This window comes from Zychaea mexicana (genome assembly GCF_025766255.1).
Source record: "Zychaea mexicana strain RSA 1403 chromosome Unknown BDB00scaffold_62, whole genome shotgun sequence".
Taxonomy (NCBI): Eukaryota; Fungi; Mucoromycota; class Mucoromycetes; order Mucorales; family Lichtheimiaceae; genus Zychaea; species Zychaea mexicana.
This window is the reverse complement of record NW_026516725.1, coordinates 1-14,657: the sequence shown is the minus strand read 5'-3', so window position 1 is coordinate 14,657 and position 14,657 is coordinate 1. Positions and strand designations below refer to the sequence as shown.

The window sequence follows — 14,657 nt, the reverse complement described above, 5'->3', positions numbered from 1 at the left end:
ATGTTTCAAATACTTGGATCTATCGTGAATAACTAATTGAACTTGCTGTATTAAAAAAAAGGATATACTCTGCCATTATGTATCCCAGCCAATTGACATAGCATAAGTAATAAGCGACCTCAATATGTTGGCTAGAAACGGGAGAAAGAAGACAAGGCGAGTTGAAAGGATTAATACAGCTTGCGGAAGACCTAAACGTTAAGACATTCGAAATGGCACACAGTAACTGGTCATATCTACTAAGGCCTTTCCTGCCTACATGCAGCTGGGTAAATCTGACTAGATCGGCGGATGAAGCCTTGTATTGCGTTGCGTATCTACCATGTTATTTCGATAGGCTTGACGATGCCATCCAGTATAAAAGCATGTACAAGGAAAACAAAGAACGCGCCGTTGAAGGTGACACAAGAATCAAATCAACAAGCAGGAAAAAACTACAACGAGGAGATGCACTGGTACACGATTGAAGAAGGCAACTCTATATTAAATGGGATCGATACATTATGTTCGTCATAGTGATGGATACTATCCTACATAGAGAGTGTTCGAAAGAGCACTGCTTTTTCCGTTCGCGCAATTTGTTACCTAGCAGCTCAAACGAGCTTTGATAAAATATAATGGTTTTATATGTCAGGAGCTCAATATATGTTACAACATTTTAACGGATGCGATCGTTCAAGCGGTCATCCTACAAACAGTACTGTACAGGAGCGTCTACTGCGACAATTGACGACAAATTCACAACTTCCCTGGCTCGGTATATAGCCAATTGAATATCCATGTGACAGTTGAAAGATGTTCTAGTGTTAAAAAATTTCATAATCTGCATGTATAAATGCGAACAATTACTCATTTAGAAATGTGTGTATAATATATCGTTTGTTTATTTAAAAAAGAAATATGTTTCTTTAGATCTTTGGACGGAAAAGCTGGCGTTCCTCAAATGGAATACGCACGATCATCAAATCACGCAGAGCTTCTATTTGTTCCTTGTTCAGTCCACACATGGTCTTTATATATTCCTCGGTAGATCCATATTTCTCCTTCAAGCAATTGATCGTCTCACGCATTGCTAGATACGGAGCAGACATGACCATACGCATATCCTTGACAGTGACACCCAACATGTCGGCCTTGGCTTGCAGTTCGCTTTCCGCTTCTACATACACATTGAATGGTGAGTCCTAATCGTTGTTGCTCTTAAGAGACATGACATTTACCCCAATAACCAAGGTTGCTCATGGCATATTCCTGAGCAATGATTTCATCATCCACGCCGCATAAGCTGAGTAGCAACATGATGAATACACCAGTGCGATCCTTGCCAGCAGTACAATGGATAATAAGTGATTTTGTAGATTGACGAGAATGGTTTTCGAGCATATGCAAAAAGATTTTGCGGAATTGAGGACCACCCTTTTCCAAAATGATCATGTATACTATTTAAGCAAGACGCAAATCAGTAAAGTGTAATCTTTCAAATTGGGGGGTTTCCTCTACTATTATTTTACCTTTGGGAAACCCGGTAGCGCCTTCAAAGTAACCTTGCCAACGTGTAGCCAAGGCAGCAGGCGAATAATCATCCTTGCTGAAAATTGCTGATGGGTAACGAGTCAAATCGTTTATTTCACTTTGGTTGTAAAAACGGCAGAATTAGTATTGTTATTTCTGCCAATCTTCATCGATCAATAGCGAAACAGGATACTTACGGCATGATACCCTGTCGCTCCAGTTCCGGATCAGAGCGGAAGTCGAAGGCTGCAACTACGTTTAATTGTTTCAAGACATCCTTGCCTTTTTGCGTGGCATTCACTAAGCTGTTTTACAGTAAGTACATCAGACAGGGAAGGGATAACACGTGCACATAGGACAAACAATGAAGAGAATAGAAACTTACTGGCCGCATCGGAACACGAAACGCTCCCGAATATAGCCATTGCCGTCGCGCACGGGCCATCCACCGATGTCTCGAAAGTTTTTTACGCCTTGAACGTCAATCCATCGAGGGGTACATAAGCTCACGCTCTGACCCATGCAACGTGCTATAATAACAAGCATGTATATGTTAGTAATCAAATGCTCAATACTCGACCACCTTGATCCATATATTATCCCAAATCCAGCCAACTGTCCCGATATATTATACCTTTTTCATATGCATTCTTTTCGTGTTCAGCAAAGTATTCCAAAATGACTTGCACAACATCTTCATATTGACCAATAAAGTTATGGTTTGCACCAGGAACGAGCTTTAATGTGTGGTTGGCGATTATGTTTGAGAAAATGGCGGCATTGTAAACGGGCACGATCTATATTCGATTGTAAGTATAAAGCTTCAAAGAATAGCAGTAATGAGATTGAAATTGTGAGGTCTTACTTCGTCGTTGGTACCATGGCACGTGAGAACGCAGGTTGTTTTGGGCATACGAGCAACTAAGATTGACGAAACATTTACACATTAAATTTCTTGAATGATATCAATTAGATTGTAAATTCTTACCATGCGAGTTATCCCAGGTAATGAACTTCTCTACTTCCTTTCGTGTCACCTTGATCGTAATAAACGAATCACGTCTTCTGACCTTCCAATCAAAATATCCCTAACAGAATCCACAACAGATCAGTTAAATTGATCAAAAGCTGATGTGAACGGTGTTAAGGCAGTACCTGACGATCCAAAGCTTCGCCTATCTCGGGTCGGTTTTTATAGATCTGGTTATCGTTCATTTTATAACGACCGGATACATTGACAAAGTGAGGCAATGGCTTTTCGCACGTAGTTGCATATTTGAAGCCTGCAGTTGAGCCTATATTTTTTTACGTCAAAGTAGTGCATCTAACGCCTCTTCCCTTTCCAAAAGACTAGCACCGCCCAACGGACCTTTCCCTCCTTTTTCTAGTACTATTACTATTACTGTTGCTGCTGACTATCCCTAAAACTAGTTATCGTTGTTACCTCGAGAATGACCAACAACGGCGAAAATCTCGTAGCCTTCCTTCTCAAAATAATTAGCTACCGTATGGTAATCCTCAGTGTCTTCCTATATACGCGGTATCAATTCGAGTGAGCGTGAGTGAGTAAAGAGTATCGGCATATGATTATTTGACAGCAGCAGGAAAAGTTATATGCATACAGCGATATTGGCATAACCAGCTTGACCAGTGCTTTCACCGTTACCGCGAAAGTCGAAACGAAAGTTAGAGTAAGGGAGCTTCTGTGCAAGCAATCGTTGGTATAAGTAATTCTTGTGACCTTTTAGACAAATTCCAGGAACAAAAAATCAGCAAAAATGGTGAGAGAAACGATTTCCGTATCTATATATATATATAACATACCCAAGACACCATGTCCGATCAAAACCATACGTGGGCGATTACGACCAACGTCAAATTCGTCTCGCTTTTCTAGGATACCAACAATGGTTTCGCCACGATCGTTTGTAATCGAGACAGTAGTCATGATCGTTTATGGAAGAAGAAGAAGAACTGCCGAATTAGGATATCCATATACGGGCGCCTATTTATTCTGACAACTGAGAATTTACACTGACAAATCATCTAAATCACAGCCATATCGTTTCTCACCTTAAGTAATGAGCTTCATCCACAGGGTTTGAATACCCGGCAGAACCCTCTGCAAGCATTCAATCTTCTATCCCTTTACATCTGCTTCTTGTATTGCTTTATCTCCCAGTAAATGGTTCATTACGCATCCTTATGGGTTGGTTATATGTGCAGTAACTTGCGATAAAACAGCCGTTTTCAGTACTGTTTGACTAAGCATGGTTACCATGGGAATTTCCATGACAAAACAGCGTTGCTATATGAAAAGCCCACACGCACAAATACGTTTTTAGACCCTTCGATGCGCACTGGAACTAATTAGATTCAAAAGAACAGGGACCAGAAGTACAAATAATATATCAATCTTTAGTGTACTAGGAAACTCTAAGGTTCATTTTTCTTTTTTGTTTCTGTCTGTAGCGGTTTAAAAAAAACTGAAAGCATATACAACTTTTTCTCATTTTGTACAAAAATATAGTGCGAGTGTGTCGAATGTTGTTGTTGTTGTTGTTGTGTAGTAGAAGTGTGTAAAGGGGGGTAGAGGTTGGGTGAAAAGAGAGAGAAAGAGAAGAGAAGAGGAAAGGTACTTTATACTTTTTATTTCTAAGCAGACAACATGATACCGACACCGAACTTGCTTTGACCCTATTGAATTGGACATATACAATACATGCATGCTTAGCCCTCCTTCCCTCTCTGTATCATCTTCATATCCATCTCATCCTTCCTCGAAAAGTCCCACTCTTGCTGTAGCCCATTCTTCCTTACCTTCATATGATCCAAGTCACCACTGATCAAGAACGAGAAGCCAGGAGCCATCTTTTCTTCCAACACAGCAGAGACGCGACCAGTGGTGTCAATCTGGCCACGGAAAGTAGCTTGCCGGAAGTCGAACTTGCCACCCACGGTAGCAACAGCCTCTCTTCGCTGACCCTGCACCAAGGCGTTGATTTCGACACCAAAGTCGACCTTTTCGTTGATACGCTGGTAGTACGAGGCCTGGATAGCACCCAAGCCCTGGAACTGTGCTGTGGCAATAAAGTCCTTGCCGCTGTACTTACCGACAAGCGACATGGCAGTCTCTTCCATGTCGGGTGTAGGACGCTGCAACACAACTTCGGTACCGAGTGCCAATTTGGGTGTGATCGATTGCAAGTACGAGGCAACGTACAAACCAGTGAACTCCATAGGGTTGGGGTTCATGGCCTTCAAGTTGATGCTGAAATCCGCGCCGGTGTAGTCGTGTTCAACCTGAAGCATCGAGTGGCCGGGCATGTGTGTCATCTATATGAACCGATAACTTACATCATAAGTTCTCTCTTTCTCCCTCGTACATTCCGTGCGCATATCAATTTCTGTAAATTCGCACCTGAGCAACGACCTTGGTCAACGATTTCATTGACCACATGTGTCGAATAACCGCGTTCAAGTTGGTATCATTATCCATCGTACCCTGAGCCATGGTCTAAAAAAAACACAAACTATTAATAACCTTGATGTTCTTTTTTCCTTCTTCTTCTTTGTTATTATGCGTCGATATTTACTCTCTCCGTCATGTAACCCGACATGAAGTTATACATTGGTGGCATAACTTGCGATCCAAGCGAGAATTGGTGCTGGACATGGAAGTGGGGCGACAATTCCTTAATGATGTTCGCCTGTGCGCCGTCGAACAAGAAGTTTGTGACAAACGTTTCTATTATGCAGAGAAAAACAGTGAATTGAAGCCAGTGGGCGGTTAGTAAGCATATATAACGCGTCGTTCTTTCCTTCTTTTGTCTAATAAGAATATATGCACTAATTACCTTTGACTTCACCGTGCAAACGTTCGAATTTGCCTGGGTTTGGTAAGCCAAGGCGGCTCTTGTGGTACGAGAACCAACGGGGCCAGTGCAAGGGATTGTAAGGCGATCCAGCAGGAGTCTGATCCTTCTGAGGGAATGCGGACAGTGGCGAGTACAGGCCCGGGGGTGGCGTGGCAAGGTTCTGTGCGGAGGCCATGGCTTATATATAGTATATATTTATAAAGAGAGAAAGTTTTTGTCGTCTGCTTTTCTCTTTATTTTTTTTTTTCAGAATGGGCCTATATCCGAGATTTTTCGTTCCGACAAGAAAAAGTTTTGACCGTGTTTTTGGCTTTTTCTGTGACATCATCCCAGTTTAAATTCTATACTTGAAATAGCCAGCTTGAGATCATCATTTCTGTCAACCTTCTTTTTCTTTCTATCATTAAAAATTATCAACTTTATTGACGGTTAGGCACACTACTTGGCTTTTTTTATGTTACGACGGTTTCTACTATGATGTCCTTGTCTAGGCATCTTTTACCAGCATGTCTTACTATCATGACATGGTTCTTGATGTAAAGCACCTCACTGTAGAGTCGCTCGGCCTGAGGGCCGGACACCACCCCCATTGAACTTCTGCTTTCAAAGTCTAACATACAATATATCGGGAAGTCTACTATACATTCAGATTAAAACACGGTCTGTTGCTTACAAAGCTATGCTATGCGGCTTTTATCAAGGAGTGGATGTTGTTCGTTCGCAGTACAGTTGAAATGACTGCTGTTCTCTACGTATTAGTAGCTCTCACGAACAAGTAAAAGCACAGTATGTACTCGAAAACGCTAGCTTTGATCTATTCAATGCTCGAAACGATAAAACTTAACCGGAAAATTAGATTATCAATCAAACACTTGGCTACATGCCTTTTGACATGGCAACATAGCATTTCATTCACACAACGAAAACGAACCTTGTGTAACGATCCATCAACAAGTAGTTAATAACTGTTGCCAATATTTACAATTCAACATTATTAAAAGAGTGCATCAAACCAGTTTGACATGGTAATAAATACCTAGTGAAGTTGGAGTCTAGACTGTAGCGAGTCAAGGCAACTATGTAGCAGCAGCATGAATCAGCATGCATTGTGGTATCATGACAAGACTAGAAACTGGTTTGCTGCACGAATGTATAACAAATCGATCTTTGTTTTGGTGCTTGGGAAAACAAATCAGTGTATTATTCACTCAGAGAATTTGTGTTGCAGCATCCATAGTACGGTAGCTTCCTAGAGCCAGCGGATAGTGGAGAAGGATGTGCTCATACTCTTGGCTCATGGAGGTGTTCGTCGATACAATTCATACGATTAACTGACGTGTAATTGAAAAGCGTATGGTAACAGTTTCTATCAAACAATGGTGTCAGCACACAACGTTTTTGAGAAGGAGAAAGGTAGAATGAAATGTGTGTGAAAGAACGTTTGCATAAAAAAAGTTGTGTCAGCAACAATTACTCCAAGGCGGCTGTGGAGTCACAAAAAAACAGGCGAAAAAGGGGGTTTAAGTTTCCATATCCGTTTGCCACCACTTCCGTCATTCTTTTGCCTCTTTCCTTACTCTCTACGCCTTTTGTTTTTCCTTCACCTGATATAACCTCATTGGTTGACAAACATGTTTTTAAAATTTAGAACCGAAGGCTATAATGGTTACTCGGTAAATTGGCCTTTTTCTATAGTTTTTTTTGAGGGTGTGCATTTCCAATGACTAAAAACGGAGTTGTCCTCTCTCCGCGTGTGTGTGCTTTATAGGTGCAATGGAGTCCATTTTTTGAAAACAAACTTGCCGTAGCAACGGCGTCTAATTTCGGTCTCGTTGGTAATGGACGGTTATGGCTAATGGCTGTGGGTGGACCTGACGGTTTAGTAACCGAACGAGTGTAAGTTGTAATATTTGTTTGATACACCCATATGGACATGCAGTAAGGCTAAACGTGCATGAAATTTTTCATAGATATGATACGCAAGATGGCCTTTTTGATTTGGCATGGAGTGAAATAAACGAAAATCAACTGGTTACGTCGAGTGGGGATGGATCCATAAAAATGTGGGATGTTACGCTTTCGGTAAGTCTTGAGCGTTTGCGTATTATGCGTGAATTACATGTTGGGGAGGGTAAGCTTGCTTATAAGGAGAAACTATTAGGACTTTCCAATTCAAAACTGGCAAGAACATCAACGCGAAGTATTCTCGGTAGAATGGAACTTGATCAGTAAAGACGTGTTTGCAAGCGGCTCTTGGGATCATACCGTCAAAATCGTATGTCGTCATGTTTATAACCAAGCGTGCGGGGCATATATTGCATGTGAAAATTTTAACCGTGATTATGTATAGTGGAATCCTCAAGCCCCACGATCGCTTCAAACATTTACCGAACATACCCACTGTGTATACAGCACAGCATGGTCACCACGTAATCCAACGCTACTCATGTCAGGCTCTGGAGATCAAACCGTCAAACTGTGGGATCTCAAAGCACCACGGTCTGCGCAAACCATCCGCGCCCATCAGAACGAGATTTTATCTGTGGATTGGAACAAGTATCAGGATCAAATGTTTGTCACTGGATCTGTTGACCGCACGGTGAAGATATGGGATATGCGTCAAACGAACCGAGAAGTGGTATGCCTTGCTGGTCACGAGTATGCTGTACGACGCGTCAAGTATTCGCCTCACAGACCCAACGTTGTGGCAAGTGCAGGTTATGACATGAGCGTGCGGTTCTGGGACACGGCTGCACCACCCGGCAACAATATGATGGAAGTGCATGATGCGCATACAGAATTTGTGCTTGGATTGGATTACAATCTGTACATGGAAGGACAAGTCGCGACATGTGCTTGGGATGAAAATGTGCATGTGTTTATGCCGCCTTCGTTAATGCAGCGGTAGATGAGACTCATCCCTCGGTTTTCGGTTCCTTCATTTGACATTATTTGTTCTTCCCTTCTTTGTCATCACATTTTTCTATTGTAATTTGTCGTTGTGTATAGCTCTCAATCCATCCCCGTCACCTTCTTCTTCGGCCCTTTTCCTCCTCTTCACATGCAAGAAAAAAGACAGCAATGAAAAAATATAGTGTATACCATTACTAGATGGCTTGCTGTAATCGATCCAACGCTTTATCAATTGTTTTGCTATATATGACATCAAACCGCATGCGACATTTTGAGTATTATGTGACTATGATGTACCCATGACATATCATAAACGGCGAGGAAAATGAACCTTACATTTGCTTGGCTATAATATGTAGCTGAGCTAGGTCCTTATCGAGTTCGTCACACTCAGCAATGAGTTGAACTGTTTTCCCCGTACAAGCGTCTACTTGCTCAGATAATCGTTGTACTGATTCCTTGTAAACGCTACAAGATTCTGTTGTCGAAGTTGACATCTTACAGCGAATATACACACTTGTTAGTATGAGGTGTGCTTGTATTGAGAGACGCCAACGAGAAGAACACAGTTGTGAAGAACCACACTATTCTTCTTACTTGTTTCATTTCAACTTGCAAACGGTGAACCATTTGACTCAGATTGTTTGACAATTCATTGGCACGAGCTTCAAGGGTACGAAACATTTCCACGTCCAGAGGAATCGGTGATGCCATATTATCCATTCTATACTTTTTATATTATGTCGAAGAAAGAAAAAAAAGAGCAAAGCTGAGTTTCCTTGCGTGTGCCTGAAAAAGAGGCAACCGAGTGTATGATTGATTCTTTCGACGAGATCGTACTGTCGCTTTGACCTGCTGTACTGTTTTGGGATGCTACACGTTCGATGCTATCTAATTGAGCAGTATTCCTGCTAGAGTGATTGATGCTTATTCAATGCCATTCTCTTATTGTCTATATCATGTCCTGAATCTGTATTTTGTGTGCGTGCTCTTCTTAAAAAGATTTCTTGCATATAGTCACATCTCTTGGATGTAGAAAATACTGCAGACGTTGCTGTCTTTTAATTTGCCGTCTCAGTGTAAATCGTTATATTGTTACCAGAAAAAATATCAGCTAAAGAAGTGTATGATGTGCTATAAACTGTTTAACAGATAAAAGAAGTGTCAGCGCTCAAAGACTTTTTTTTTCAGAAATGAAACTAAAAAGAGGAGTACGGGTGTCACTAAAAATGGTGCACCGCTGAAATGGTGCACCGAGATTTGTGACTCGGAAAATATGCTTTTTTCTCTTCGGTTCCTGAAAGAACGCTTTGAACTACATTCCAAGCAAAATCTACTGTTCAAAATATAACAATGTCCAAATACATTACCTTTTTTCGAAGAAGATTTGTTAAGGACTCCTATGAAGAGGAGGCTCCCGCCTATTTTGACTCCAAAAGCGAAAAGTACTATTTTCGACAAAGCATCTAGTCCTTCACGACACTCAATCAAACTTACTCAAAACTTTTCGATTTTTGACAGGTACGTAAAACTGAATTTGGACATTGGATGGTCTATGCGCAAGGTTTATGGTCCTCGAAAACAAAAGCACAATATCCATCGCTACAAGAAGAAATGCAATGGTTTCGTCCGCTGCACTAGAGAGGCCTGCAAATTCTATGGCAAACATTTGCGCCCGCGCTGCGATTTTGAACAAATTCATAAACAATGCCAGCTTGGGTGTATGCGCTGCGGAGGCGATTTAGAGCACGTTGACACTTGTAAAACAGAGGCGTTCTACTATTTCGACGGCAATAAATGCACTGTTAAGCAGATCGGCACACATGACCACGAACAATATACTGCGAAGCATCTATCGGAAGTAGAGAAGGAAACACTGGCAGAGAGAATTCGAAGTGATCCAACGGTGACACCCAAGGCAGCAATTCATGGCAACAACAAGCGAACTGGGGAAATCGTTGAATCGATCATTAAGATCAACCCAATTCTTGGCACGAGGGACAGAGCCGAGTATGAAATCAACAAAGTACGCGAGGAACGAGATATTCCAAGAAAAGGTGAATTTCTCGGCGACTTGGGCAAGATTATGAATGAGTTCCCTGGGTACTTCCTCCACGCCCACGTTCTGCCAGGCTCATTCTTTTTGGCGTATCGGTCACCGACTCTTAAAGAATATGTTCACTTTCAAGATTTTCCGGCTGTTACCGATGTCACTTTCAAGGCATTTGAGAAAGGATACTATCTCTGCTCAACAGTGATCTATGTTCCTGAGCTGAAAAAACACACAGTGATCTTCCAAGCTGTCCTGGATGGCCTTTCACAAACCTACTTTGCCCAATACTTCTTTGCATTCTTCACAGAGTACAACGTTAAGTTTGAAGGCAACAATTCCTTTCTCGGTATGATGATGGATTTCTCTTTGGCACAAAGGAATGGATTTCTGCAAGCCTACACACAGTACACCAGTAAGGATGACGGCATGCGGTTCCTAAAAGGGTGCTATATGCACTGGATGCAATCCGTTCAACGTCTCAACAGCAATCACAGCATCGTTCTACCCGAATCCAGCGAACGATTTCGTGAACTGACCTGCATCATTCGGACAACTGAAGATGCTGATGAATTTTGCCGTAGTTGTAAGGAACTGGTGACAAATTTCAAGCATACTTTCAAATGGCTCAAATGGTGGCTACAACCATCTATAAGCAGCATGATTTTTCGACATCGCTCCAGCATGAATGACGCCCTCCGCAGCCACCCTTATCGTACCACAAATGCAGTGGAAGCGTTCCATAGAGATTTATACCGAGATACTGTACACAACTTGCCTATATCTCTAGCGCTTCCACAAACGTTGAATTATATCCGCTCAGATGAATTGACACTGAAAAACTATGAACAAAATGCGGTGCCTGCTTCATACAACAGAGCACCACGACAAACTCGAAAACGATCAAAGAAAAACTTTGACAATGATGGACGTGCTCCGGATGTTTTCGGTAAACTTGTTAATGATGTTACCACCGATCAACAACAACTGGACCATTTTCTTTATGACGACCAAGCTGAAAGCAAGACACTATCACAAGCAGAAAAAACCTCCAACAAGAGCACCATGCCCTTCGCCAAAAGACTTTCGAAAGAGGATATCAAAGCAGTATCACAGCAAGATATCTTGAATAAGATTGATGAACGCGCCCTGCACCTTTTGGATATGAAAGTTGATCCGTTCACGTTGAAAGAAATTGAGACAATGGCTGAGAACTTGGAGACAGGGTCAGACGAAATGATGCAATATATCATGGGTGGCGAGATGAAGAATGAAAAGAAGAAGCAAGAAGTGAAGGAGAAAATTGCAATGAGCAAGACCAAAGAAAAGATGAAGACGGAGAAGAAAACAGAGAAAACGATGGACAAGAAAACTGAAAACAAGCAGAAGAAACGAAAACACACGGAAAATCAAGCTGAGGACTTATGGCCAAGTAACAGGAAAAGTCTTCGAAGAGAACCATGGTAATATTAATAGATTATTGGAAGCGATTGGCAGTATAACTGATTTCAATTCAATAGTTTCGTCCATCGAGAGATCCCGCTCGATTGCTCGTTGGGAATTAAGCAAATCAAAGCTGACGGATGGTGTGGATATCGTGCCCTTGCTCTCCAACTTCATGGTGACCAAGATCAATATATTAAGGTCAAACAAGCAATTCTTGATCAGCTTTTTGCGAACTATGATTTCTATCGCGATACTCTATGGAACGGACGTGAGGTCATAATGCAAAATGCGATCAAACGAATGGAATATGGTATCACACCAGAAACAGCACAATACCAGAAGTACACTTGCAGTTCGGATTATTGGTTCAATGCGATAATAGATGCCCAAATTGCTGCAGATGCATATACTGTGCCGATTGCAGTATATGATGATCGCTTGGATTGGAACAGTGTTTTGTACTTGCCTTTTACTATCCCAAAGGGAACCAATCGGCAACCGCAGCCAATAACTCTTTTTCTTAGCTCAAATCACTTCAACGCAATCGACCTCGTTCCATCCAGAGCACGACATATGGAGTGGCCACCCGTCAGACCTTATCATGAGATAGGTTGGCATCGTCTTGGACTTAAGGCAGATTACAAGACTACATGGCGGTATCTTCATAGAAGACGCTTGACCGAAAACGAGAAACAATTTTTCATAGACATTGGCACAAGTGTCATATGAAAATAGCAGAATAGAATTTATTAAATATTACTAAATATCATAAATTTCGGTTTACACAGTGCCAGAGCTAAAGTGAAATTTGGAAGAGAAATTAACGTATAAGATGCATATACGAATGGTAGAAATCGCAGGAGAAAAAGGAATGATGGGTGCACTTTTCTGGCACTTTGTCGGTGCACTTTTTCTGTGCGCCTCGAACCACTGTCACATCGCTGTCACAAGTCTCGGTGCACCATTTCGGCGGTGCACCATTTTTCGTGTCTCTCGAGGAGTACTATTGTATCATAACAAGCCATTTAAGAAAGATTATGAGGAATCGCTAATTTGGATTCTTATTGGAACCTTTTACTTCAATACAGTGCAAAATTCTGTACTTTTGCTACAGTGCTGCATATCTTCCGGCGGATTATCTTGGTCGGGTGTGAGGTTGTTCGTTGTAGATGAATTTTCCTTTTCCATTCTTGTCGACTCGACTGGATCGTTGAAATCCGCTCTGGTTTCACCATTGTGTTTTTCTTCTTTTCTGTCTTCTTGCTTCGTTCCTTCAATGGGCTTTACAATGGGCACGATATGCTGACCACCATTTTTTCGTCTCTGGTCCTTCGATGCGTCACCACTCCTAGATAGCTTTGAAAATTTTGGCTTGGCGTCGCTTTCGTCGTGATAGTCAACATCACAGGCCTCATCATCATCATCAATCCAGTCAAGTTTGTACCGTTTTTCAAAAGCCGTTCGGTCAAAGACGCCCTGCCAAGATTCGATATATTGGAGAGCTTGTGCAAGAAGTTCAAGCAAGACTGTTTTAAGATGGTTACCGTCTTCATCAACAGCAGCAGCGCCGAATGTAGAATATTTCCCCTGGGCCGTCTTTGCTACTAGGCTTGCCGTGTAAATCAATTGGGGAAGACATATCAGAGTATCTCCTTTTTCGAATCTGCGCTGTTCTGTCGCAGGAGACAAGTGCTCCAACAAAGGCGCCTTGAACTTCTCGCCTTGGTAGTCAATGGTAAATAACTATTCTTGTACCGTGTATATATAATCGATCAGGTCACTGACGCGATACCATTTCAGCTCCGAACTGACAATGGTATCTTCTATTGACCAGCTCGTATACATAAGTTGCAGGTGGTTAGCAACGAAAGTTGATTAATGGCGGCTTAAAATCGCACTGAATATGTACGTATGAGGAGGAGGCTAAGGGTACTGTAGTTGTAGTTGAGTAAGTTAAGTAAAGAAAGAAGTGGGAGTAGCCTATAATGTTGATAGGTAATCAGATGTCAAGGGAACATTTATATAAATTTACATACAGTAGTACAGCTTTGGGCATACAGGCAGCAGTATATCACATTGTCTTCATTGTGTTGATTTCCCACTAATAAGTGAGCTATGTTGCGATCCCATTGTGTTTCATCCTTAAAAATCGACAAACGCAATCTTTGTCCATATCGTATTTTCGATCTGCAGCTTTTGATAACGTATATATGTTGCATGATTTTGGATTTAAAATTTTGAAAGATATCATACACACTTTGCTTCAATATAGCGAACGTTCTCATTATTGACTGTACTACTGTAACCCACATACATATATAATACAACAATTAGTACATATACACATGAATGGAGCACTATCACATACCCAAGTATGCTAGCAATTCTGTATCAACACTAACTAACTTTAGCTGTCCCGGTATCTGTTGATTCAATGCTACATAGGGTAGTAAAAAGTGATCGGCGTGTTACAACCAACAGTTTCCAAAGCCCGTGCCAGAAGTTGGATAGAAGCTTTATGTTGCTGCAGATCACAGGTATGCATGAACTGGGCGATACAGGCTTACTGACGTTAACAAAACCTATCGGATAACTACGCCATAGCGCTTTTCGAGAGCCCTTATAGTTTAACTTGCTCTACGGACGAGTATATTTACTTTTGCAATAAAATAGCTCGGGCGTCATTGTTCGAGATGAACAAGGTCTTTGGAACGGGAATAATAACGTACCTAAAGTATGTACAATACTGAAAGAAATGACAACGAAGAACAGAATACTTGCGCCCAGGCAATTGTAATTAGGTGGTTTGTTTGTTAGATATGCTATGGAATCACTTTTCTGATAATAGAGGAGTTATG

At 41.5% G+C, this 14,657-nt stretch overlaps 6 protein-coding genes across 6 annotated transcripts; 1 reads left to right on the top strand and 5 right to left on the bottom strand.

Moving 5' to 3' along the window:
• Window positions 1-908: 908 nt before the first annotated feature.
• On the bottom strand, window positions 909-2,034 carry BDB00DRAFT_767569 (protein-tyrosine phosphatase-like protein; the record flags this gene model as incomplete). The annotated part of the gene is made up of 5 exons (XM_053119679.1): window positions 909-1,159; window positions 1,221-1,439; window positions 1,512-1,630; window positions 1,710-1,817; window positions 1,898-2,034. 5 exons carry the CDS (start codon window positions 2,032-2,034, stop codon window positions 909-911), a joined length of 834 nt encoding a protein of 277 aa, XP_052977359.1.
• Window positions 2,035-2,621: 587 nt separating this feature from the next.
• Window positions 2,622-3,845, bottom strand: BDB00DRAFT_513377 (uncharacterized protein). Its single transcript, XM_053117673.1, has 5 exons — window positions 3,586-3,845; window positions 3,337-3,517; window positions 3,135-3,253; window positions 2,957-3,041; window positions 2,622-2,807 (listed from the first exon to the last, which is right to left on the bottom strand). Exons 2-5 carry the CDS (start codon window positions 3,458-3,460, stop codon window positions 2,656-2,658), a joined length of 480 nt encoding a protein of 159 aa, XP_052977358.1. The 5' UTR covers window positions 3,461-3,517; window positions 3,586-3,845; the 3' UTR covers window positions 2,622-2,655.
• Window positions 3,846-3,995: 150 nt separating this feature from the next.
• BDB00DRAFT_834484 (eukaryotic porin/Tom40) lies at window positions 3,996-5,769 on the bottom strand. Its single transcript, XM_053124331.1, has 5 exons — window positions 5,370-5,769; window positions 5,109-5,260; window positions 4,934-5,029; window positions 4,333-4,848; window positions 3,996-4,209 (listed from the first exon to the last, which is right to left on the bottom strand). The coding sequence occupies exons 1-5, from the start codon at window positions 5,563-5,565 to the stop codon at window positions 4,168-4,170; spliced, it is 1,002 nt and encodes a 333-aa protein (XP_052977357.1). The 5' UTR covers window positions 5,566-5,769; the 3' UTR covers window positions 3,996-4,167.
• A 1,083-nt stretch (window positions 5,770-6,852) lies between these two features.
• BDB00DRAFT_513297 (WD40-repeat-containing domain protein) lies at window positions 6,853-8,336 on the top strand. The gene is made up of 5 exons (XM_053117672.1): window positions 6,853-7,063; window positions 7,159-7,286; window positions 7,361-7,472; window positions 7,552-7,665; window positions 7,741-8,336. Exons 1-5 carry the CDS (start codon window positions 7,022-7,024, stop codon window positions 8,296-8,298), a joined length of 954 nt encoding a protein of 317 aa, XP_052977356.1. The 5' UTR covers window positions 6,853-7,021; the 3' UTR covers window positions 8,299-8,336.
• Window positions 8,337-8,497: 161 nt separating this feature from the next.
• BDB00DRAFT_874629 (uncharacterized protein) lies at window positions 8,498-9,017 on the bottom strand (the record flags this gene model as incomplete). Its single annotated transcript, XM_053127244.1, has 3 exons — window positions 8,498-8,543; window positions 8,640-8,800; window positions 8,901-9,017. 3 exons carry the CDS (start codon window positions 9,015-9,017, stop codon window positions 8,498-8,500), a joined length of 324 nt encoding a protein of 107 aa, XP_052977355.1.
• A 3,790-nt stretch (window positions 9,018-12,807) lies between these two features.
• BDB00DRAFT_914639 (uncharacterized protein) lies at window positions 12,808-13,644 on the bottom strand (the record flags this gene model as incomplete). Its single annotated transcript, XM_053128690.1, is given in 2 exon segments — window positions 12,808-13,542; window positions 13,555-13,644. The coding sequence occupies 2 exon segments, from the start codon at window positions 13,642-13,644 to the stop codon at window positions 12,874-12,876; spliced, it is 759 nt and encodes a 252-aa protein (XP_052977354.1). The 3' UTR covers window positions 12,808-12,873.
• Between the last annotated feature and the right edge of the window lie 1,013 nt (window positions 13,645-14,657).

Excerpts from the sequence above, each read along its gene's own strand:
- BDB00DRAFT_513377 (XM_053117673.1), bottom strand. The coding sequence starts at position 3,460 with ATGACTACTGTCTCGATTACAAACGATCGTGGCGAAACCATTGTTGGT. Across the intron at positions 3,254-3,336 it reads GATCGGACATGGTGTCTTGG|GTCACAAGAATTACTTATAC; the intron begins GTATGTTATATA and ends TTTGTCTAAAAG. Across the intron at positions 3,042-3,134 it reads CTGGTTATGCCAATATCGCT|GAAGACACTGAGGATTACCA; the intron begins GTATGCATATAA and ends CCGCGTATATAG.
- BDB00DRAFT_834484 (XM_053124331.1), bottom strand. The coding sequence starts at position 5,565 with ATGGCCTCCGCACAGAACCTTGCCACGCCACCCCCGGGCCTGTACTCG. Across the intron at positions 5,261-5,369 it reads TTTGCACGGTGAAGTCAAAG|AAACGTTTGTCACAAACTTC; the intron begins GTAATTAGTGCA and ends TCTGCATAATAG. Across the intron at positions 5,030-5,108 it reads CGGGTTACATGACGGAGAGA|ACCATGGCTCAGGGTACGAT; the intron begins GTAAATATCGAC and ends TGTTTTTTTTAG.
- BDB00DRAFT_513297 (XM_053117672.1), top strand. The coding sequence starts at position 7,022 with ATGTTTTTAAAATTTAGAACCGAAGGCTATAATGGTTACTCG. Across the intron at positions 7,473-7,551 it reads TGTGGGATGTTACGCTTTCG|GACTTTCCAATTCAAAACTG; the intron begins GTAAGTCTTGAG and ends AGAAACTATTAG. Across the intron at positions 7,666-7,740 it reads GGGATCATACCGTCAAAATC|TGGAATCCTCAAGCCCCACG; the intron begins GTATGTCGTCAT and ends GATTATGTATAG.